Source organism: Gossypium arboreum, chromosome 11 (genome assembly GCF_025698485.1).
Source record: "Gossypium arboreum isolate Shixiya-1 chromosome 11, ASM2569848v2, whole genome shotgun sequence".
In the NCBI taxonomy this organism is placed as follows: domain Eukaryota; kingdom Viridiplantae; phylum Streptophyta; class Magnoliopsida; order Malvales; family Malvaceae; genus Gossypium; species Gossypium arboreum.
The window spans coordinates 90,164,705-90,190,235 of record NC_069080.1 but is presented as its reverse complement, the minus strand read 5'-3'; the positions used below and the strand labels follow the sequence as shown (position 1 = coordinate 90,190,235).

Below are 25,531 nucleotides of genomic sequence, written 5' to 3'. Positions count from 1 at the left end.
GTATAGTTAGACCTACTATTGCTGCAAATAATTTTGAACTGAAACCTAACACAATTCAAATGATACAACAGTTTGTTCAGTTTGATGGTTTGCAGGACGAGGATCCCAACGCTCACTTGGCAAATTTTTTTGAATTTTGTGATACCTTCAAAATTAATGGCGTTTCTGATTATGCCATTCACCTTCGGTTGTTTCCCTTTTCGTTAAGGAATAAGGCTAAACAATGGTTGAACTCGTTACCACGAGGGTCAATCACTACTTGGGAACAAATGACCGAAAAAATTTTATTAAAATATTTTCCACCAGCTAAAACAGCCAAATTACGTAATGATATCTCTTTTTTTGTGCAGGTGGATTTAGAAACACTCTACGATGCATGGGAGAGATACAAGGACCTTTTGAGAAGGTGCCCTTACCATGGGTTACCGTTTTGGCTACAGGTTCAAACGTTCCATAATGGCCTAAATCCTTCGACTCAGTAGATAATTGATGTAGCCACTGGAGGAACTATCAATAATAAGACACCTGAAGCGGCTTACGAATTTATTGAGAAGATGTCACTGAATAACTATCAGTGGCAAGTTATAAGAACAGAGCTGACAAAAGTAGCCGGTGTTTTCAACCTCAATGCGGGTACTATGCTATCTAACCAAGTAGAACTTTTAAATAAAAAGATTGATGGTTTGTCTGGTTCTACTCAGGTACATCCAGTGATATGGTGTAATTCGAATGTAGGAGGAGCATGCACAGAATATCAACCCTTCAACCATAGCATCAAGGAGGAACAAGTCCAATAGATGGGTAACAATAACTCTAGATTCCAAATTACCCATATAGTAATACTTACAATGCAGTTGGAGGAACCACCCAATTTTTTCATGGGGAAGCCAAGAAAATCAGAGACCACCTCCAAGCTACAAACAACCACCCTACCAACAGGAAAAGAAGCTGAACTTTGAAGAGATGCTCTCAAAGTTTATATCGGTGTCAGAAACTCGTTTTCAAAATACCGAGTCAGCACTTAAGAATCAACAAGCATCGATCCAAGGGCTCGAAACTCAGATTGGACAGCTTGCCAAGTTGATTTCTGAACGACCACAAGGTAGCTTGCCAAGCAACACAGAATCTAACCCAAGGGAGCAACTCAACGCGATTACTAGTCAAGATGAGGAAGGGTTAATCGTACCTGAACCAAAACCAAGGCAAGAAACTGAGATAAGAAAAGGTAAATTGAGGTAGACCAAAATGAGCAGAAACCGATAAGTACAGAATACAAACCTCGTGTGCCATACCCTAATGCGACAAGGAAAGACCACTCAGATGAACAATTTCGTAAATTCCTTAAACTCTTAAAAAATTACATATTAACTTACCGTTTATTAAAGCTCTATCGCAGATGCCAAATGCAATGAAATTTTTAAAGGAGCTTTTAGCAAATAAGCGGAAGTTGGACGAGGCTTCGTATGTGAAGCTAAACGCAGTTTGCTCAGCTATTCTACAGAATAAACTACCCAACAAACTAAAAGATCCAGGGAGTTTTACGATTCCTTGCTTAATTGGTAGTTTAGATGTTAATAAAGCATTAGCTGATTTAGGGGCTAGTATTAACGTCATGCCTTACAAAATGTTTAAAAAACTAGGTCTTGGGAAACCTAAACAGACTAGGATGAGCATTCAATTAGCAGATAAAACTATAAGATTTCCTAAGGGTATTATTGAAGATGTTCTAGTTAAAATCGATAAATTTATATTTCCCGTTGACTTCGTTGTTCTAGACAAAGAGGAGGATAGCAACACTCCTTTGATTTTAGGAAGGCCCTTTTTAGCAACTGCTAGAACGATTATTGATGTTGGCACAGGTGAGCTCACACTTCGTGTGGAAGACGAAACAATCACCCTTCAAGCTCGCAATTCCGGCAACACATCGAAAATTAAAGGTGATTGTCTAAACCATTCTATTAAAACTGACAATATGGTGCAACCTACTTTGCAGGAAATGAGTTTACAGGAAGTACATGAGCCATTTTCAAGCCATAGTGGAGGACCTATTCATGAAGAACGAAAGCGACAAATCAAGGAGCTAGATGAATGGCGGACACATAAACCGAGAACATACGATAAACCAAAACTACGCCAGAACCAGCTCAATACCTTTCCAAATCAACTGAAGGTTGGAGATAAAGTTTTATTAGATGCCGCAGATCCTCACATTGTCACTATCAAATCGAATGAAGAAATCCCTCTTACAGTACTTAGCATTTTCCCATTCAGTACAGTCGAGGTAAGTCATCCCAAGTTCGGCACTTTTAAGGTAAATAATACCTGCCTAAAACCTTCTTTTGATGAGATTCATAGCAAGAATGAGGATTATAAACTCCTCGAACCACCATGACCATTCAATAGAGAAGTAAGTCGAGCTTAGACTATAAATAAGCATTTCTCGGGAGGCAACCTGAGCACTAATTGTATTAACTTCTTTGAATTTTAGTTTTTTAAAATCTAACATACTAACTAAATCATTGAACACGGGCTTTTCAGAACCACACGGCCAGGCACACGAGCGTGCCGTAGGCCGTGCACATACCACGGGATACAACACGACCGTGCGATACGGCCGTGTGAAAACAGGGAAAAAAAATTTCCCCAACACGGGATGCGATAAGTAGCCACGGCTGTGCGACATGGCCATGGACGAAACTGGAAAAATAACACGGGCGTGCAACACCCCCGTGTTTTGAAACCGTGGGTAAACCTATCAATTTAACACAGGCGTGCGCCTGCATACACGGGCGTAGGGTAAGCGAACGGAGATCGACACGGCCGTGCAACATGGCCGTGTACACCAATGCGCCTAATTTTGAAAATTACAAAACGCACGGGCTGAGCTTAGAGCACACGGACGTGCCCCCCGGCCGTGTGCCCCAATTTCTCTATAAACACCTATTATTTATTTTATTTTATTTTATTTTTATCTCTATATTTTGAAATTATTTTTTTATTTCCTTTTAATACTATTTTATCCTGAGTTTTTACAATTTTTATCTTCGGCTAATTCATATTGAGTACTTCCTCTTCCTTATATATTTCCTAAAAGAGTTCCTAAATCTATCACAGTTATAAAGAGCTCCAAAGCTCATCCTCGCATAGGAACTAAAAACTCCACCGGGAAAGGTTCTCCACGACTGCCATGTCCTGCTCGACCACGACCATAGCTACCACCAGATATAATATTCTTTTGGCGTAGGACTTATGGACTAATGAACCTCTACCACCACCAGAGTATCCTCCTCCACCCTCACGCCGATTATTCTCTAAAACTCCAGTTCAAGGAAATTCATTCATCACTCAAGAAGTTTCACTTCTCTCCCTATCTTATTTTTATATTCTTTTCTATATATCTATCTTTGTACATTGAGGGAAATGTACATCTTAAGTGTGGGGGGGTATTCATTTCACTATCAGAAAATTCCCTGAATAATTGCCTTGTTCTCTTGAAAAGCTCTCATATCATGTTTAGGATAAATTTTGATTGATTTATGACTTTTATTAGTATATCTTGAATTAAAACATAGGCATTTATGCATTGCTTGTTCAAACTTTAAGACATTAGGGAATCAAGCATGATAAGTTGATTTTTGAAAAATTAAAAACTTGTAGGTTGTTTCCCTAAGTTTAGGTATTATCTTGAGGTTTAAACATCAAAAAGCCATAATTTTTATGAGATCTTGAGCCTTTAGAGCATCTATTATTTCTCTCATGCTCACTTTCATTTTGAGTGTGTCAGTATTGAATTGTTATTCTAGAACTTGCTTGATTATGCATGTCAAGACCACACCATTTGATTTGATATGTCAAAATGAGAAAGGCACTTAGGTTTAACCCACTCACTCCATAAAAGCCTACCTTCACAATTAACCCTTAGTGAACCCCCTTGAGCCTAACAACCCATTCATTGATTTACCCTCAATATTAACCCATAACTCATTATTGTTGAAATCTCCAAAATTAATTTGATCCCTATTTTCGTCGAGATTTGAGTTGGAATAATTGCTTAGCTATTTTTCATTCTATTTTTTAATTTGACTTATTCTGAAAAAAATACATGTATACATATTAGTAGTAGTGATCTTCTGAGCTAAAGAAGTTAAATTCCATATTTTGAGAAAAAGCTCTGTTGTACGCAATTGATGATTAGTCATTTTTCTAGTTAGGAAATTTTTCAATTCAATCTCGTTTCTAACCCTTTCTTTCAGTTTGTGACTACACCCTCTAACCAAAGTCACGTTATAACCCTCTAAAGACCTTTTAATTGATGTTTCATCTCAATTTATAGTGGTGGAGATTTAATTTTCATATAAGCCTATGGTAATAACTCTTCATTATTGACTATTAAGTACTTCATTTATTGTTCTTAAACACCTCGAGTGAGTTGAGTGAATCTTTAATGAGGATGTGAAACTCTGTGATATTTTGAATCAAAGGTAATTACTTAAATGAGGGGAGACACCTATGTTTTCATGATAAAATACCCAACTTGGAATGTTTGAAACTTTGATGTTCTTTCAGTTGAATTTTCAATGTATGATTACCTATGGATTATTTTGAGATATTATCGATAGAAATTATAAGTTGAGAAGAATTTGTTTTGATTATGAGTTGAGGATTTTGCTTGAGGACAAGCAAATGCTTAAGTGTGGGGGTATTTGATAAACCGTAATTTATACATATTTCTATCCCATGCTTAGCACATTTTATGGATGATTTTTCCTTAAAATTGGTGAATTCAGTGCTCCTAATGCCTTAATTTCATGTTTTATACCTAGGTGAGCATAAGAGAGTGAAAGGAACAAGAAACGGGCCAAAAACGGAGAAAATGGGCCAATGTAAGAAATCAACACGGCCTGGACTTCCTCACACGGGCAAGCCACACGGCCATGTCAATTTGGCAGAATCGAAGCATAACTCACACGGGTGGACCAGACGTCCGTGCCTATTTAACAGGCTTGACCACGGCCTAAAGTAATCGCACATGGGCGTGTCACATGGGCGTGTCCCTGTTGAGCCCAAATTAATTCCAATTCGGAAAAGGCCAATTTTGAGAGTTCTTAGGTATTCCAAAGCCTATAAATACACCCTAGAGAAGGAGGAAAAGAGGACACATAGAGGAGGAAGCAGGGAACTGCTCAAGGAAAGCTGATTGATCCATCTTAGAAGCCGGATTTATCATCAAGACTAAAGATCTCCCCTTAATTTCCCTTCAGGAGTTTTGGGTTTTTCTTTATGTTTTATATTCATTATTCTTTTGAGATGTTTACCTTTTTAGTTATGAACTAAAACCCCTAAATACCTAAGGGGAATGAAACCTAAGACAGATCTTGTTATTATTATCTGAATTGTATGATAAATATTTGACTTGTTCTTAATTATGTGTTCTTAATTCTTGTCTTGATATTCCAGGATATTGATTCAAGTTAAGCTCTTATTCAGAGGAGGAATAGACCCTGTCTAAGAGTACATTTGTCATAATTAAGTAGAGTTGATTGAACACCTAGAGATAGGGTGACAAGATTTTGCCAGATTAGGGTGAAACCTAATAAGGGGGTCCATAGATCGAGTTAATGCAACCCTAGGGAGTTAATTAGAAAGAGATTTCAATTATTCAACCTAGGGTTAGACGTTGTTAGTCTCGGGAGGGATAATAATATAACTTAAAGATTTCTACGGATCAAGTCAAATGAATAAATCGTCCGATTCAGAGTCAAATAACAAGTGAAGTCTAGGTGGATTTTTCCTTAGGTATTGTCTTAATTCAATCGTTTTTCCAAATGTAATTCCCCAATTCTATTTTCTGTGATTTCTTAGTTTAGTTAATTAGTTAGATAAACATAACCCTTTTAATTTTTTAGGCTAGATAATAAAAAGAAAGTTAATACTAGTACTTTTAGTTCCTTTAGGTTCAATAATCTGGCCTTGCTAAAGCTATACTACTGTTCGATAGGTACACTTGCCTTCATCGTGATAATAGTTAGTTTCAAGAACGATTCATTATAAATATTTAAAACCTGTCACGAATATCACGTATCATTATACAAATTTCTCTTTTAGTTATTCTTCTATGTATCTGGTTATGCATTGAAGATAATGCATCCCTTAGGTTTGGGGGTGTGTTATGCATTTAGGCTGCATTTTATATTTAGTATGTATGATTATTTTAGTATAATCATTGCAATATAGTTAAATCTGTTTTGTCATGACAATGTAACTATTACGTATTGTTTGCTTATGAGGAGCACAACCTGTACTTATGATGTTCGATGATGAGCTTAGATTCTTCAATACACCTAGAACATGTAACAGTGGATTAGATGAATTTAGCTTAGGTTTTGTTGCTTGAAAATTAATTTCTAAGAATGTGATGTCCTATACTCAATTTTTTCGAGTTGTAATGAGTATCTTCTAATGAACTTAGTGACTATTGAAGCCAAATTTAGTCATATTGCCTTGGCACTATTAAATAAAGGATAGTAGGCACTCTAATTTTTAGAATTTCCATGTAAGTCACACCATTTTTTTTTGCTCCATTGTGTTATTGACTACAAATGTAAGTTTAAGTAAGAATGTGTAATAAAAAGTAAATAAATTAGGGGCACTCTGCTATAGTAACTGGCTGAGTAGCTAAAGAGGTAGTTATTTGTTCCATTCATCTTCTAATTCAAAAGCCTTAGCTTCAAGAGTGATTTCTATTTAAATTGTGACATAATTTAGTAGTAGGTAATTCGGTGTATTATAACAGCCCGATTTTGGGTCTAATCGGAACAATGGTTTCGGGACCACAAATTTGATATAGAAAAATTTATTTTTATTATATTTTTATGGTTTACAATTTTATGGAATGATTTTGTAAAAATTTCATTCGAAAATTTTGATTTTTGGGCATTCAATTTGGTCAAAAGACTAAATTATAAAAGCGCAAAAGTTGAGTTCTACATGCTAGAGGTGTCCAATTGTTATGAAATTTTAAATTGGAGGTCTTTAAATGGTAATTAGACCATTGGTTAAGTTTTTGGACAAAAATGGACATGGTTAAGTATGTTTTTAAAGTTTTTCATTAAGGGCATTTTGGTAATTTGGTAATAAAATGAATTAAAAGCCAAATTTTGTCCATCTTCTACCCCATGATAGAATTTCACAAGGGGAAACCTTAGCTAGGGTTTTTCAAGCTTCCAAGCTCGATTGTAAGTCTGTTCTAGCCCCATTTTTAATGATTTTTATGTTTTTAAAATCCTAGTAAGAAAATCTATCTATTTCTACCATTAATTTAAGACATGATCAAAGTCTACAATTTTACCAATGATAGATATTTGTGTATTTTGATGTTTAATGGTATAAAATGTATGTTTGGTGTATGATAAACGACTTTTTCTAAGTGATTTTCGGTGAAAATACCTAAAAGGACTTATTTGTAAATGTTATAAAATAAGTAGTAAAAGTGTGATTTAATAAAAAAATATTGGCTGGTATGAGTACAGTAAAGATTCGGCTAGCTTGGGTAATGAAGAAATTTGATGAAAATCATTTTACAAGCCTAGGGACTAAAATGTAAAAATGTGAAACTTTAAGGGTAAAAATGTAATTTTTGCCATAATGTGATTTTGGGCTGATTTGAATAGTTCAATGATTAAATAAGTTGAATATGATAATATATATTAAGAAAAATGAGGTTCGGACCTAGAATGGGGAAAAAACGAGTATTTGACGGTTAGGTCCTTTCGGCCATTTTTATGTCGAGGTAAGTTTTTGTGTATATAATGTAATGTTGTATTATGTATTTAATGTTTAATATCGCATAAATTGTATGATTTTTTCTATGAAAATATTCAACGAAGTTTCGACGATGAGAAAATCTCGGTTGAATCTTAGGAATAGTTTAGGATACAAGTGACATATCACTAGGAAACCATGAGTTATGTGATTTATGTGAATCTGGGTGCTGGTCATGTACGTCTTATTGGTGGCTGGGTACTTCGACATGTGTTATGGATACCTGACAACTTGTATGAGTAGCCCGTGTAGCTACGTCTTGACTGACAGCTTGTGTGAGTAGGCCCGTGATTAGCTCATGTGAGAGCCCTATATGTTGTGAGATATGAGGTAGCATTGGCTACTTATGTGGCACTTATGTGGAAAACTTTCCGTGTATTCGATAATATTCCAAGTGTTCAACGGGTGATCTAAAAAGTATGTCAAAGTTGACAAAGTATGCAACTATGTTATGAGTTGGTACAGGTATGTACATAAAGTTTATAAGCATTGACGTCATGAAATTGTGAGTTCATGATTTCCATGAGAATGATTTTGCGAAACCTTGTGATTATTGGCCTATGCTTGTGATGTATGAAATTTATGATAAATTCGATTGAAGACCATGTGATTGGCTTTCGGGTCAAATTGAGTTATGATATAGCGTGTTTTATTCACTTAAGTTGCGATCTATCGGATATGAGAAAGAGTAAAGATTGGCATAATTGCCTATTGAAATGATTATGGGAAGATATAAGCTTTAAACAATTGAAAGATGTTAAAATATATGCTTGAAATATGAATACTCATATTTAGTGTGCATGATTACTATGAGGTTTGAATTAACTTGTTAAGTGCTATGATATGTTACGAAAGAGAGACTACGGTTGTTAGGCTAATGTGAAGATATGTTAAATTATGTTTATAAGTTAATAGAGTAAACATCGTGATTGAATAAAATTATAACTATGAGATTTATAGTAATTGATATTATTTTGTGTTTAAATTGTTGAACTTGATAAATGTCTAATAAGAGTTGCTTATTATTTTCATACAGACTTACTAAGCTATACAGCTTACCCCCTTCCTTTCCCATGTTTTATAGTGCAATGAAGCTAGCTCGAGTTAGAGATCACCGGAGATCCTATCAAACTATCAAGCTATCAATTTTGGGTATTGTTGAATTCAAGTATTTTAAGGTTATGGAATGTATAGGGACTAAGTCAATTTGTTTTATGTGTCCTTATTGATTTTAGCCAATGTAATGGCTGGTAATCATCAAAGGCTTGTTTTGCTATTTGGCCATGTAAGTTGGTTTATATTGGTAACATGGTACTAAGCCTAAGTATATTCATATATATATGTCAATGCCTTTGGTGATATGATCATGGCGTGCTTGGTGAATGTGAAATACTTGGAAATGTGATTTATGGCATGATAAATGTTGTGTGTATGATAGATGCTGATATGGTACTAGTATGTGAATGGTTCATGGTTCATTTTGTATATAGCCTTGGAATTTGGCTAATGTTGGTTATGAGTATATTTGTATTAATGTCATTTGTGAATAGCACAATTTGATATGGAAAGGTTGATGTTTTAAGCATGTTTAAAAATGGTATGAGAATGACATGCTATTGTCTTGGCTGTGACTATTTGGTTGCTCTTCTTGCTTGACTTTGTGCCATGTGATGTTGAGTAAATATGTGCAAGTGTGGGTGGCAAAATGGCTTGGTAAATAGCCCTGTTTTAGTCCACACGGGTAGACACACGGGCGTGTGATTCGGCCGTGTGTCCCCTGCACCTAAATTGTTGCAAAACAGAATGCTTAATATCAAGCACACGAGCAGAGACACGAGCATGTGTCTCAACCGTGTGAAAGACACAGCCTCGAGACACGGGCGTGCGTCATGGCCGTGTGACTTCAATTTGTTCTTGGGTGACAAATAGAGAGTTACATGGGTTGGGGACACGGGCGTGTCTGACCACAGGGCCTGCCCACACGGGCATGTCCCAAGCCATACGAGCGTGTGACCCCTGTTTTAGCAAAAAAAAATTAAGTGTTGTAAAAATTTCTAAAGTTCTCGGTTTAGTCCCGAACCGCTTCCAAAGCATGTTTTTGAGCCTCATAGGCTCGTGTTATAGACTTTATGAGTATTTGCAAAAATTTTTAAATTTAGATGAAAATTTGTGGCTCGAAAATGTGTGTTTGCTTATGTTTTAATTCTGGTAATGCCTCGTACCCTGTTCTGGCGTTGGATACAGGTAAGGGGTATTACATGTATGCTCTATTTTGATTATCAAGTCAAAGAATTTTGTGACATGCTAAATCCCATAATATATTCGATTTAAAAAAACAAAAAAAACAAAAATATAAATGGTTTGTACATTTCAATTATGTTTAGAGTAAGAATAACTTGAGTTTAGGTAACAAATGAATTGGGTAAATTAGGAGATATTTGCTATGGCCAGAACATACATGGAATTTAGAAAATTTTGTTTTTAGGGAGCAATTTTCTACACTACCTTTGTTAAACCAAACCTTTGAAACTCGAATAAGTTTTTAAAGAGAGAATATGGTTGACAATTGATGTATATATTGGACTTCGAATAGATTAACAGTACAAGATGGGTACATGCACTGGCAATATTGCTGCATACACGCACTTATGCATATTTTGCTTGAGTACAAGTAATAACTTAGGTTTGGGGGTATGATAACTCTTGAGAAGAGTTATATTTCATGCCCTTAGAACTAGCTAATTTCTTGTACTTGGGTACATTTAGTGGCATTTTAGGACATGTTATTTTTATCATAGCATTAAGAGCTTGCATTGTGTTTACATGCTAGATACCTTTAATTACGTGTGGAAGGGTTGTGTTTGGTGGTTTGGCAGGAGCAGGATGTGGAGAAAGAAATAAAGGAGTGAGGGTTTGCTAGGGCAAAAGGTTGGACAGTTTGCCTCCTTGTATACCGTGGCAATTTCAAAAAGATAACAGAGTCAACACTCATTGCATACCAGTTTCAGCCCAACTCTACTTGTACTAGAAAAATCTACCTAAAAAAGAAGAGAAGATATCGTGGGCTGTTGGAGTTACCCTAGGAAGAAAAGCTTATAAAAAGCTAAAAGAGGAAACCCTAAAGGTGTACAGATCCAGAGGCAACAATAGAAGATAGCAGTTGAGTAGAGACAGGAAGAGGAGACCGAAGGCAGTCTCTCTCAGCCACCACAGGACACTGTGTTGCTAGATTGATGATTGATTTGGCGATAGCCATCTTCCTAAGTTCTTCCATTATTTCTTAATATGTTCTCCCATGAATTGAATTGATTGAAACGATGTTGGGTGTTATTTTGAACTTGAATTTTAATTGCCAATCCATGAGCTAAATCTCATAGGGTTGGGATTACATGATGAAAATTTTTACTTTCTTTAATGGTTGAAGCATATATTTGATTTAATCTACAGTTTCATTCAATTGTTTTTATTTCCCAATTGTATGCATACATTCTCTATCATAGATAAGTATGCAGTGTGCCCATAAACCGAATCTAATTCTAAAAATGTTGGATTAGTTAGACTGAAATTGAATGATACAAGCAGGTATTCGACTGAATACTTGTAGTATATTCTAAACATAGAGTAGCGTTTGTATAGAATGAAGACAAAATAGTGCAGGGTACCGTGCTAAAGCCTATAGACACAGGCCAGGTAACTTGAGATCTAGCTTTCAAAAGAAGCAGGTCACTTTAGGTCTCTTCTAAGTAGTAGATTAAGCACGATTTTGCTGAGGTATTACTGAAAGTAAGTGTAGATTCTTAGTAATCCCAACATTCCAAATCAACATCGTAGACCTTCTATCCTTTTCCATAGTATCTTTTCCATAGCATTCTTAGTTATTTACTTATTCGCTTACAGATTATTCACGTAATTATTCTTGTAATTATTCTTATAATTGCCATTCCATTGTCACTCTTGCTTTGCCTTAGCATTTTCCAGTGTTAGTCAGTATACATTTCGCACACATCCTTACTATTTTAAATTACCACAGCATACTTAAGTTGGTTTTTCCATAACATTAATCATAATTTATTATAATAACTGTAATATCCCGAATTAGGGCCTAATCGGAATAGTGGTTTCGTGACCATAAATCCGAGATAGAAATAATTATTTTATAATTATTTTGAGGTTTATGATATGATTGCATGATTGTGTGAAAAATTCGTGATGAAATTCTATGCCTAAAGTGCTTAAATTGAAAGTAGGGACTAAATCGAATAAGTTGCAAAACTTGCATTCTAGAAGTTTTTAGTATGAAATTGTTTTGGAATATTAATGAGGAGGTCTTAAATAGGAATTTGACCAATTTTAAGTTCATGGACAAAATTAGGACATGGAAGGAATTTTTGGAAAGTTTAGTAGTAAGGGTATTTTGGTCATTTAGTTATTAAAATGAATTAAAAACAAAATTAAAAGCCAATTTTTGTCCATCTTCTTCATTAGGCCGAAATTTCAAGGGTTCTCCATAGCTAGGGTTTGTTTCAAGCTTCCAAGCTCCATAGTAAGTGATTCCAAGCCCCGTTTTTAATGTTCTTTACGTTTTTGGAATCCCGGTAGCTCGATTAAGCTTATGTTAGCAATAATTCAACCTAGGGTTTATATTTGGAAAAATACCCATAGGTGAAATTTGTGTATTTTGATGTTTTATGATAGAATATGAAGTTTTAAATTATGTTAGACAACTTGTGCTACTCGGTTTTGAGCAAAAACGAGTAAAAGGGCTTAATCGGTAAAAATACCTAATAGTCATAGGTACATGTTAGAGTGAGAATTTGATGTTGCCATAGAAGAGAAAAGTGATCAGCATGTTGTAAAACATAAGAATAAGGAATAAAGTTTAATCCCGAGCCTAGGGGCAAAAATGTAAATATGCAAAAGTTTAGGGGTAAAATTGTAATTTTGCCAAAATTTGAGTTAAGGATTAATTTGATAATGTGAGTATTAAATAAGCTAAATGTTTTATTTTAGTTCAAGAAAGACGTGGAATCGACCTCAATCGAGGAAAAGAAAAGATTGTGGACTAAATTGCAAAATCTTTGTATTTTGGTACCAAGGTAAGTTCATGTGTAAATAATGTAGCATAATGGTTATTTTTAAGTTATTGATGTTAATTATATGTTAAGCTGAATTTTATTATGAAATGTATGCTTTGTGGTTAATTTCAAATAATATGTAAATTATGTGAACTACTTGTTAAATATAATTGTTCTTGAGTATTGATTTGGCATTCTACGGAAGGCGGCAAGGATAAGTGTTCGAGGAAAAGCCCGTTTGAACCTTAGGAATAGATTAGGATACAAGTGACATGTCACTAGTATGGTTGAGCATCCGAACTCGTTGAGTTGAGTCCGAGTTCACTTATGGATGCGAATGTCCGAACTCGTTGAGTTGAGTCCAAGTTCGTGAGATGTAACTAGGCATCCGAACTCGTTGAGTTGAGTCCGAGTTCACTTATGGATGTGAACGCCCGAGCTCGTTGAGTTGAGTCCGAGTTCGCTTATGGGCGGGTTACATGATTGCTTGATTGAATATGTGGCACTTATATGCAAATTATCCATGTATCCGAATTATATTCCGATGTGTTCAACGGGTAAAGTTCTACTCAATGGAGGAATATTCGAGATGTAAAGAGAAGTATTGGTGAGTGATGTGAAATGGTTATTTTGGACAGGTATGTATTTAACCCTTGGGTTGAGTATTGATACAACCACTATAAGGTAATAAGATGATGAAAAATGATCAAAAATGTGATATGTGTTTTAGTGATGTATGCTAATGTTGATTGGTATAACTGTTTGTTATGTTACTTATTATTTGCATATGAACTTACTAAGCATTTATGCTTACTCCTCCTTCTTACTCATTGTAGTTTTGGACAAGCCAGCTCAGAGTCGGGATAGGTCAAGGCTCACCACACTATCCTAAGACTTTTGGTAAATGGCTTGTAAATTTAAGTATGGCATGTATAGCAATATACCTATTTTGTGTAAATGATCTTATGGTATGGTTGTGGAATGGTTGAGGAAATGCTTGATCATGATAAATTATGAAAATGGTTAGTGTAGATTATGTTTGATGTTAAGGAAAACTATTAAGATACTTAGTGCATAAAACTCATAAAAGGATGAAATTTACCATAAATGAATACCGCAAGCAACACTAATGCGAGTTTGAAAATTTACTAAAAATCATAGAAATTGAATTTGGTGATGAACTACATATCAAATTGAAGCTTATTATGTCTAGTTTCACATGAAACAAATGAAACAAGTAAAGGAATTATATGTTATAAGATATTTGAATTTTAGTGAAACCCAGTCATAGCAGTTTCTGAATCCCCTGTTCCTACTTTAGAAATTCACCATAAATTGTAAAGATATAATTAGGTGGTTTATTTTATATCCTTAGTATAAACAAACCTCATAGTCATATGAATTTTGTACAGAGAGAAATGTGGTTAAGTAGTAAGCAGAGGTCGACCGATCGAGTCTCAAACAGGGTAACTTTAACTAATAAACTGTACTAATTGGCCTAACCAAAAATTATAGAAAAAAAATTAGTATATATTTATATGAGTCTAGATTCAGGGAAAATTTACGGATCTTAATTTCGAGTTTCGTAACTCGAGATATGATTTTTCTTGTGACTGTGACGCAAGTAGCTTAAAAGCTGTGAATGTAGAAACAAATAATCCAAAGTTCTAAAAATGTTAAACTAAGCTTAGTAACACCTCATACTCGACTCCGGCGACGGTCTCGGGTGTGGGGGCGTTACAATAACTTGACCACTCTTATGCCTAATCTGATCCCTGTGGAGATGATCTCACTTGTCACTTTATTACTTTATTCGATGTGTATACTTGTACAATTCACATATCATTTCACACGGAACATCATTATAATGGATGAGTTTCATATAATAGGAGGTGCAAAAAGTCATTATCTTTAAGGAGATGGTGAAAGTAGATTTAAGTAAGATGAGGTTGGGTATCTTATTCTTCTCCCCCTCCTCAATATAAAAAGAAAGTATTTATAGGAAAAGGCGGTCAATTATGGGCCCTACTTGATGGACTTAGGTGTCGTGGTAAGGTTGTGGATGTAGCCTGAAGTGCAATTGAACTTGACTTGAAAAGACTAGTCAAGAGAGTTTCGAATGTGGTGGATTGATGGGTGTCTTTAAGAGGTTTTCCTCATATATTTCCTTCAGATAGTGTGAGATTCAAATATGTGACGCTTGGGCAAAGATGCGATGTTAGGGTTTCAAAGATGAGCTTAGGCTCCAAAGGCAAAGCGGTATGGGAGTTATGGTGTCAGGCTAAGTTGTAAAGTTAAACCTTTATATTAGTAGGTCTTTCAAATAAAATATGAAGGTGTAACGCAATTAATAAAAACGTAATTTTAGTCTTAACAAAATATTGAACAGTAACCTTATTACAATTTAAAGATAAAAACTGATATAGTTAAGTTTTTAAAAATTATCATTAATTATTAAAAAAAAATAGCCAAGTCGGGGCTTAATTCTAGTCCATTCAAAATTGATCTATCTAACCATAGGATGGTCATAATCAAAGGTAGCCATTCACAATTTGGGCTTACTTCGAGCCACAATTAGACTCATTTTGTTTGTAGACTAATCTATTAACTTAGATGTAGCCTTTCCCTAGTGACACACTATTTGAGATTGAGTCTAAATGTCGAATTCATCTTAGTTAAGAATTAGTGATTAAATGATAAAATTGATATCATAAAAAAGAGTATGAATACTATATAAATAAAAGAATATACATGTTAATCTTATAATTAATTTATTAATTTTATATAAATCTATAATAATTTTAAATATAAAAATAATATATACATAACATGAATAACCCAAAAATAATTAATGGAGTCGGGCATTAGGGTCTTGCTTGATGTAATGATTCATTAACTACAAAATCCAAGAGCTCATCAGTTGGGAGGAGATTATATGCTTTACTTTTTGCATTATAAAAAGTAATTTGATTTAGCTATGGGATAAAAATATAAGATACTGTAAATGTATGACACATCATATTGGTGCAGATACAACTGGACATGAATATGATACCATCTGATAAAACTTAAAGGACAATGGAAATTAAAGATTTAGGACAGTTTTTAAACTTGGGTTCAATGGAGGATCGTCCATCTTTGTATTTGAAAAGTGTACACACAAAAACAACTGCGTCATTGAGAAAAATTAGAATAGTACAAATTATATTACCTTACACATATTATTGCTGAGATCATCAAAAATAAAAACATTGCTGAGAAAAAAATTTACCTTTACACATAACACACACAGCAAAATAAGACAGGTTAAAATTTTTGTATAAGATAAAATAAATTTGGAATTTTTTTGTTTCTTACATATCTTATTCAAAACAAACATAGAACAACACGTAATGTTAAATGAGAAATGATTATTTTCTTATTGTTCAATAGTTGCAGAAAAATATGAAAATGAAAAATTTAGTGGCAAGATTAATGGGCAATGAGGCAGAAGGCAACGGTTGAGTGGTTGGCAATGTGCAAGCTGAATTGCCCTCCTTTTTCAGTCACATCGATTTGGTGGGTTCCCGAGGGAGGTTTTAGTTCAAAATTGGTGACCAACTTGGCTATGACAAGCCCCAGTATTGGGAGTGCGAGGATGATTCCAGGGCAGCTGCGCCTTCCCACACCGAATGGCAGGAATCTGAAATCAACTTTCCCACCAGCCACGGCGGCGTCTGTGCCATGTTCTTTTTCCAGGAACCGCTCTGGCCTGAATTCCTCAGGGTTTTTCCACCACTTGGGATTGTTGGCCAACCACAAGGCATTTAATACCACCTTGGACTCCCTAGGTATGGTGAACCCTCCAAGCTTTGCTTCTTCAAGGTTCATGTGAGGGACCAACAATGGGATTGGGGTGTGCAACCTTAATGTCTCTTTCACTGTGGCCTGCAAGTAGGGCAGTTTATGGAGGTTGGATTCTTTCACAGCCTCTCCGTTGAGGACTCGGGAGATTTCTTGGCGGATCCTGTGCTGAACGTGGGGATGGTTCACCAGCTCAGCTATGGCCCACTCCATGGACCACAGTGTGGTTTCGATTGCTGCAACGTTGATGTTTTCAACAATGTAGAGCACATTTTCTTCGCTAATCTCTCCCTTCATTTGAGCATCTATAATGTGATCAATGGCACAGCTTATCTTGTGCTTGTCCCCCTCAGCAGCCATTATTTCCCTTCTTTTCTCAACATAATAGTTGTTGAAGAAGGCCAGCCTCCTGGTCTGCAAGTCCCTGCACTTGTTCAAGTACCCTCTCAATAAGGGTCGTAGCAATGGAATGAAGTCACCATAATTGTATTCAAAACTCTGAGCCAAGCGGCTTCTCTCCGAGTTGAACCTGGTTGCCTCAATGAACAAGGGGTCTTCCTGAGACTCAAACTTGGAATCAAACATCATCCTATACATGATATTATAAAGCATCAGCTGCAAACGTTTTCTGATAACAATCCCTTTGCTTTTCACATTCTCATCTTTCTTCAAATAATTAACCTCCAGATCCATTTCTTCTTCCCACATGTTACTGTAATTGTGCACAACTTTGTTGGTGAAAAATGGCAGTGTCATGATCCTGCCCATTTTGCGCCAATGATCACCGTAAACCGTAAACACCATGTCCTGTCCGTTGCCCGTGAAGATGTCGAAAACCACGTTGCGTGGCCTGGAACCGAACTCCACACCTTGTGTGTGCAACACCTGGATGGCTAGCTCAGCGTCTGAGACCACTACAAGGTTTTTAGAGCCGAGTTTTAGAAGGAAAACTGGACCGTAGGTTTGTTCCATAGAAGCTAGAAGGCGGTGATTAAGGTCATTCCCTACTTTGATTCCAATTTCCAAATATTGGAAACGGGAAAGGGCCTGGAGGAAGAGCAGTGGAAGACTTGAAAAAGAAGTAATAGATAATAGCAAGTGGCACAAGGTGAGTGAGAATTTTATGTAGAGCTGAGGGTACAATATTTTGGTGAGTGCAAGAATAAGTAGGGAGAGAGTTGTGACCAGAATTGGTTTGTTACAAGAATGATGCTGAGGCAGAGCCATGTTTAAAGATGGGAAGAAAGTGAGATGAACTGATGAGAAGGGCTTGGCAATGGGATACAAACTATATGCATATATATTCATACATGCATAAAATGTTAGTGGATGAAGTTTGGTAGGAGGTTTGGTGGGTGCCCAATGGTTTTGTAGAGAATCCATGGGCTCTATTTTTCAGAATCAAGGTAGAAAGGCAGGGAAGGGGTAGGGGATATTTTCAAAGTCAAGATTGTTTTTAGTTGGTTGGTGGAGGGAGGGCGTTCAACGTCATGTTCCTATATTATAAATTTATGAATCAACTAAAATAAGATTCTCCTTTAATCAAGCTGCGGATTTCATGTCTAAATGGAGGTGTTACTCGGGTTTTAATGTACAAGTGGTAACCAATTCTCCTGCTGGTAATTCTGCGCTTCTACTGTCTGATGCTGAAGGGGTCATGTTTGATAGGATTTAGTGCCTGAAACCGTCTTAGATTTTAACGTTCGGCCTCCTCTTTACTCCAAAACTTTCTGTCAAATTCTGCTATCTACACTTCACATAATTTATAAATTTAACATTTAATTTTATACTTTTTGAATTATGAATTAAATCTTATATTTTTCAATTTTTGTCCTGATCAAACAATACATTTAAATTTACTTGGTTAAATTCTGCTATTAAGTATTATACATAAAATTATAAATTTAATCCATATTCTTTAGATTATTCTTAGTCGTTATATTTTTAAATTTTAAAATTTTAATCTTAATGCAAACAGCAATCAATAAATCTATTAACTAAATTTTTTGTAAATAATATATAAAAATAACAAACTAACACATGTGACAATATGTTTAATTTATCAAATTTTGAAAATAATAAAATTTAATAAATTTAACAACTTTCTTTCAATGAAAACTAAAATTCTAAAACTCAAAATACAATAAAAATGACCAAATTAAAGTTCGGATATTAAATCCACAACTTATATAAATGACAGGATTTGACCTAACCTATTATTACTCCCATAGTCTCTTCTTTTCTGCTACAACCATTCTCTCCATGAAACAAAGATTCAACAAAGTCTTTACGGCATAAGTTCATAACGAAAATCTGATCAGACAAGTTTGAAGCTAGTTAGTTTTAATTCCACAAATTCAGATATAATTAAATATAATCGGTTTTTAGGACAAATGACACGGTGTTCCTAACTCAAACAACACTGAACATGACACTTGAACCAGGTTGGGGTTAATAGACTGTAAAATCGTGTACCAAAAAGTGACTGTAAAAACACTACTCCATGACCTATTTCCTTTTATTAAGAACCTTTTTCATTTCTTCAACCTTCTTCAGAAGGTTAGATATCATCTTATCCTGCAACACAATTTTAGCATCTTTCTCCTGCAGTTCTTGCTTCAATCGTTCTATCTCTTTTAAGTGATCATCAAGTTCACTGTTATCTTCCATAACATTCTCCGCGGTTTTCACATCTGTCTTCAGCTTTTTGGATTGAATCGATTTCTCCTTGCCCTCGAATGCTCTTTTATTCGACAAAACTTCACAGTGTGAATCTTCCTGTGCCATTTTACGGATGTATAAACTAGCAGTTGATCCATCGCCAAACTGAAAGCTAACAAGTTTCTGAGGTAGTCCATGTGAATCCTGAGACAAAAAAAAGGACCTACAGTTAGCACCTTATGAAAGACATAAAACAAGTTAATCTTATTAAGGCATTGAGAATCAAACATCTCCATTGCAATTAAAAACATCATAATTTTTAGTCATGGAATGAGAAATGATTATCGAAAAAGCATGAAGAAAATGCTATCATGAGAATGAAAAATGAGGAGTGTAGTAAAAGATACTTGCCTTTTCTTCATCGCCTTCCATATTTTCATATGCTTGGTTTGCTTCTTGAGGACTATTAAAGACAGCAATTGCAGAGTAATGGCGACCTTGAAGCTTTTTAGTTGGCTGCCGACAAACAAATTTCCATATTTGAAACTCAGCAACAATAAGTGAAGATGAAGTAGAAAGAGTTTCCAGGAAGAGAGCTTTTCGAAGACAATTCATTGACCAATTCTCTGAACTTTAAAACATCTGTAATACATGTATTTTGTAGAAAGACGATTCGCATTTTAAGGATAATATATTTACCTTAGAACAGAATACCTAAGAGATTTAATGATATAGAATATAGTTCACCTTTCAAGTGCCTCAGAAATGCAGTTCATCAGAGTATTCGAGAATAAACTTAATTTACCAGTAAATGTTCAATTCAATTATTGGGATTAATAATTATTTCATATAGAATATCTCAAAAGAAACCATTAGTCTCAACTTTTAAACATAAGACATGCAGCAATCCAAGGTAAAGAAAAGCTAAGCCAGGGATTTCTAAAGGGAAAACCAGATACAGGAAAGGTATAATCAACCTTTACTTCAATCGCAACAGCTCCAGGAATGACTTTGGAAATTTCTTCTCTATGAACATAGACTGGTATTCTGTGGAGTAGTAGCTTCTCCCTTTCATGTTGAGATACCTGATTTTCAAGAAAAACTAAATATACATAGTTGATAACAGTAAACAATTGAAATTAAAGATAACCAGTAATAACATGTCCATACATCTGGAACCAGGGTAATTTCACCACGCTCTAGCTTAGCAAGAACTAGTTTCATTGCAGCACATGCATCATCTAGACAATTATGAGCAGCACCAGGCTTTCGAACTTCATATCCCAGTACGGACTGTAAAACAATGCACAGAACAGTTAAAATTTAAAACAAGCATCTAAAACTACCAATAGACTATTGCCTTCTATAGCACCATGCAAGGTAGTCACAAAGAGCAAAGCAGTTCTAGTGCTGGTTACCCAGACGCTTGGTGAGTGTTGCTACTGGTACACTCAATTCATTCTAAGTTTGTACATATATTTGGAGGATTATACCTCCATACTCATCCAAATAAGTGTCGAATTAGGTGTCAGATAGAGGTACTTTATGGAAAATAAAGAGTGAGGGTAACATAGTTTGTGGTCAAGTAATCAGCAATGTGAAAGGATAAAAGTCATTCATAGAACACTCTAAACAGCATACATGCATAAGGAAAACGATGTAGTACTCAATCTGATGGGTGAAATACATGCAGAAACAAGATGGGTAGTACTTCAAGTTCTTTTCATAAAACATAACAATACATAAATAAATAAATAAAAGACACTATCTAATACTTACCTTGCACAAGTTATTCAAAGATGGTTTTCTATAGATAGGTGCATCCAAATATTTGAAGATATAGGATGTGTCAATCACTCTTGCATGGTATATCTTTAACACTGTATCCAAAATATAATAACAATTCAATGTTAAGAAAGCAAATGATAGCTCAAACCACCATATGGAAAAAGTACCCAAGTCTTATAGGCAGTTGATTCTACCATAAAATGAAATTATAACTTTTAGCCATTATGCAACGTACCTTGCAAATCATTGTGCAAACCATGTCCCACTAAAATAGTTCCATTAGATAACAGCTTCTTCAGGGATTTCTGTGAGAAATTTTCCATTGCTCAGATAAACAACATTGAAGGAGATCCAAGAAACAATAAGATTAGAGCCATTGCATACCTGTATGTCAGCTACTGAACAAGTAACACCATCCAAGTCCCCTGCAGCTACTCCAGTAATCTCAGTCCGATAATCAGCCACTGCTTTGTTTGGTTTTATAAGTTCATTGATTTTGACCTGAAAAAAAAGAGTTCCTTTTTACCTAGCACAAGATAGATAATGATAATTAACAATTAATTGCCCTTGAACTCAACTAACGTGAGGGTAAAATTACCAAATTAGAAACATTTAGGAGAACCCACAGCAAGTTTTGCATTCATATGAGGTGGTATTTTGGAAACTAGTTAATATTAAGATGCTGTAGAGTCATAGGTCCTTTTTCTTAACTCTATTACAAAAATCCACTTGATACCTGTAAATCACGATCTACAGCACAAACTCTCACTAATGCTTCAGTTCCATCATCACAGAGAACCATTTCACAATCAACAGCAATCATCGCATTGGACTTCAGCGCCCGGGATTTTTTAGGGGGCTTGATAACAATCCATCCCTGCATATATAACTAATAAGGATTCAGGAGGATGGATAGAAGCATAAATGAGATGAAAGTAAAAATCTAAAAGAGATAGGATCGACAAACCTCATCAACTACAGGGAATGCATAATCAACCAGATATTGTGGGTGTTCCAGAGTTAAACGAACAAGACTCTACACTGCCACCAGAACCAGTTAACAAGACCAATCACAAAATGGTACTACGGAGCTACTTGCGATATGTATTGCCTCAGAAAAATGCTAGTATACCTGCTTAGGGGTTTCATTGTCCCGAGATTGTTTGCTAAATTGTTCAACTCTGTTCCTATTTAAATGACTTTGCAAAACTCTAGAGAAAAGCTGCAAACAAGCGATAGAAACAAACAAACATAACAGTCACATCCTCGAACCCAGATTATTAAACAAGATACTGTTATTGAAAACAAAGAGCGATCAGGAATATACTTCCAAATCATCATCTTTAGTAAATGTCTTAAGAAACGATACTAAGACATCATTGGACCGCTTCGAAGGATCACTCAAAGAAGCACCAAACTTTTTGTCATAAGTTTTCAAAAACTCCTTCCATCCTCCTTGTGTTCCTTCCAGTCCTCGCTTTTGAACCAACTTCACGATTTCAACAAGAACCTGTACATTTTCAGCATAAAGCATTAGACTTTAAAGGAATGAAAACTGAATTTAGTGAACATGTAACATTCTATTTTAAAAAATAAGTACTTTGGAAATTAACATATAAATATATCAAAGTGCCTTACCTTTTTCTCGGCAGTTTCAAGCTTCCTGTCCATTAGGAATTCAAGGGGAGAGATTGAAGGAGGCGCAAGCTATCAGCTATTGGGGTTAGGGTTTCTGGATTCTTCAGTCAAACCGAGCCGGACGAAATTGAACAATAAAGAAGGAACAAGTTAGACGGTTAAATATCAAATATGGTCCCTAAATTCAATCTCTTTGGGCAATCTACTACAACCTAGCAATAATCCTGCGACCACCACCGCCAAAATCTGGAACGACAGTCAAAAGCTGTTTCTTTAGGGTTAGAAACTGCTAAACGATTAGTTTAACTTTATTTGTTTTCTTTTAACCTTTTTAATTGAGACTAATTTTTTTTTTTTTTTTTTGGGTAAATTTCATTATAGTCACCCAGCAATTTTTTTTTCTCTTTTGTCGCTCAACTTTAGAAAGTTATAAAATGGTCATTTAACTATTAGTAAATTTTTTTAATCACCCAACTATGAAATGTTATAAAATGGTCTCACACAACTATTCAATTTTGTCTTTTTTGGACACCCAACTATCTTAAATATTTTGGTGTTTTCATTTTTACATTAACTAACCGATGATAGAATTGAATAGTTAGGTAATCATTACGTAACATTTCACTTTTTTTAATTAAATGAAAAAAAAATTACAAATAATTGGGTGACCATCTTAATATGGGCTGAACTTACCATTTAGCTCAAATTTTTTTGGCTTAAATACTTATTTGACCCTTGAATTTAACAACTTCTTCCGAATCTAATATTTATACTTTTTTCAACTTGATACTTAAATATTTTTACATTCATTATTTCAATGTCTTTTTGTAATATAGTTAAGTTTGGGATATGTGGCACTATGAATTTGAGACATATAGCACTAATAATGTTTACAAATTGTCAAAAGATTCGATTCATTAGAATTCGATCCAAGACTAGAAACTATTAGTAAAAATAGAATTTTCGAGATAGAAAGATGCAAAACTCTATATTTCTATTCTACTTTTTCTCTATTTAAATTATATATACATATGCAATAGAGAAATATAAAATTCATTTTATTTGTTTCTCCAAATTTGAATTTCATTTCATAGAAGGAAAAATTCGTTTTTTATCTTGTTGCTAGAGGTTTACTCATTAGTAATATTGGATAATAATTGTAACACCCCTTACCCGTATTCGACGCCAGAACAGGGTACAAGGCGTTACTGAACATAAACTCACACAATCATACAAAGCCGAGCCATAAAATTTTTCCCAAATTTAAAACTTTTCAAGCCATAAAATTTTTCCCAAATTTAAAACTTTTCATTCACATGCATATCGTCCCTTATATGGCCGTCGAGGCCCAAAATATATATTGGGTGTGGTTCGGGACTAAACTGAGAACTCTCGGAACTTATACAATACTAAATTTTTTTTCCTATTTTGGAGGGTCACACGCCCGTGTGGGTAGGCCGTGTGGTCTCATACGCCTGTGTGGCTTGGGACACGCCCATGTCCTCAGCCCGTGTAACTCTCTGTTTATGACTTCATCAACTAAATTGAGGTCGCACTAAATTGAGGTCGCACGGCCAAGTTGTAACAGCCCGATTTAAACCCTAATCGGAACAATGGTTTTAGGACCACGAATCCAAGTGAAAAAAATATTTTAAAATTATTTTCTGTGTTTATTTTTTGTGAATTTATGTCTGTGAATTTTTCGTGATTTAATTTTGTCATTTGAGTGTCCGATTAAATAAAAGGACTTAATAGCGTAAAATGAAAATTAGGTGGTTATTTCTAAAAGAGGCTGAATTGCACTTGGCTTTTTAAATGGAAGCCTTTATGTTGCAATTAGCCCAATATTAAGTGAAGTGGACGTTAATGGGTATGTTATATATGATTTTATAATTTTTATAACCTTATAATTTTATAACTAAGGTTATAATAGTAAAATAAGTAATAATAAGTATATAATAAAACATATAATAAGAAACAATGTTCATATTATTATTTCCATAACCGAAACATTAAAACAAAAGAAAAGAGAAAAGAAACCCAGGGTTCAGCTCTTTCAAGCTTGATTCAAGGTAAGTTCTAGCTTGGTTTTTTATAATTTTTACGTTTTTGAGATCGTTGCTTCGAGTACTACAAAACTCAAGCTTTATTTTTTTATTTTGATGAATATTTTGAGTTATGCCATTGTTGATAGCTTGTGATTTTTTTTGTTTGATGATGAAATATGAAAGGTATGTTTTAGATTAAAATATTTTGTATTGGAGTTTTTGATGATTTTAAGTAATTAGGACTAAATTGAAAAATAATAATTTGAGGGACTAAAATGTGAAACAAATGAAATATTTGGGTTGTATGAACACTAGGAATATTCGGCCAAACATGGGTACCTTGAAATTTTGAATATTTTGTGTTTTGTACAATAGGGACTAAATTGTAAAAAGTGTAAATATCAGGGGTAAAATGGTAATTTGCCCATTTATGTGTTTTTGGACTAAATTGAATGAAAATATGTTTGAATGAGCTTAATTTGAATATGTTTAGATCAAGAACCAAAGAAATTAGAATTGGACCGAGGGAAAACGAAAGTTGTCGACTAGCTGCCCTATTCCGTTTCGTATCGTTCGAGGTAAGTTTATAAGTAAATAGACGTGTTTAATTGTAGTTTAATATTAAATATTTATGTTGGAACGAAATGTATGAAATTA

At 34.7% G+C, this 25,531-nt stretch overlaps 2 protein-coding genes and 1 non-coding gene across 4 annotated transcripts; all 3 read right to left on the bottom strand.

The window, feature by feature from the left end:
* Positions 1–317: 317 nt before the first annotated feature.
* On the bottom strand, positions 318–424 carry LOC128285018 (small nucleolar RNA R71). Its single transcript, XR_008275434.1, has one exon. It is a non-coding gene; the product is annotated as a small nucleolar RNA R71 (small nucleolar RNA).
* Positions 425–16,202: 15,778 nt separating this feature from the next.
* LOC108486612 (cytochrome P450 CYP73A100-like) lies at positions 16,203–18,008 on the bottom strand. Its single transcript, XM_053022035.1, is given in 3 exon segments — positions 16,203–17,753; positions 17,755–17,861; positions 17,864–18,008. Coding segments are annotated over 3 exon segments (1,596 nt in total). The 5' UTR covers positions 17,967–18,008; the 3' UTR covers positions 16,203–16,367.
* Positions 18,009–18,823: 815 nt separating this feature from the next.
* On the bottom strand, positions 18,824–23,155 carry LOC108486613 (small RNA degrading nuclease 3). Of its 2 annotated transcripts, none has more exons than XM_017790751.2 (12): positions 22,827–23,155; positions 22,516–22,698; positions 22,321–22,410; positions 22,156–22,224; positions 21,925–22,077; positions 21,573–21,689; positions 21,424–21,493; positions 21,180–21,280; positions 20,571–20,693; positions 20,378–20,485; positions 19,812–19,916; positions 18,824–19,604 (listed from the first exon to the last, which is right to left on the bottom strand). In XM_017790751.2, exons 1-12 carry the CDS (start codon positions 22,857–22,859, stop codon positions 19,248–19,250), a joined length of 1,509 nt encoding a protein of 502 aa, XP_017646240.1. In that variant the 5' UTR covers positions 22,860–23,155; the 3' UTR covers positions 18,824–19,247. The 2 variants fall into 2 exon arrangements, with proteins under 2 accessions (XP_017646240.1, XP_017646241.1); XM_017790752.2 differs by having other exon boundaries at positions 21,925–22,065.
* Between the last annotated feature and the right edge of the window lie 2,376 nt (positions 23,156–25,531).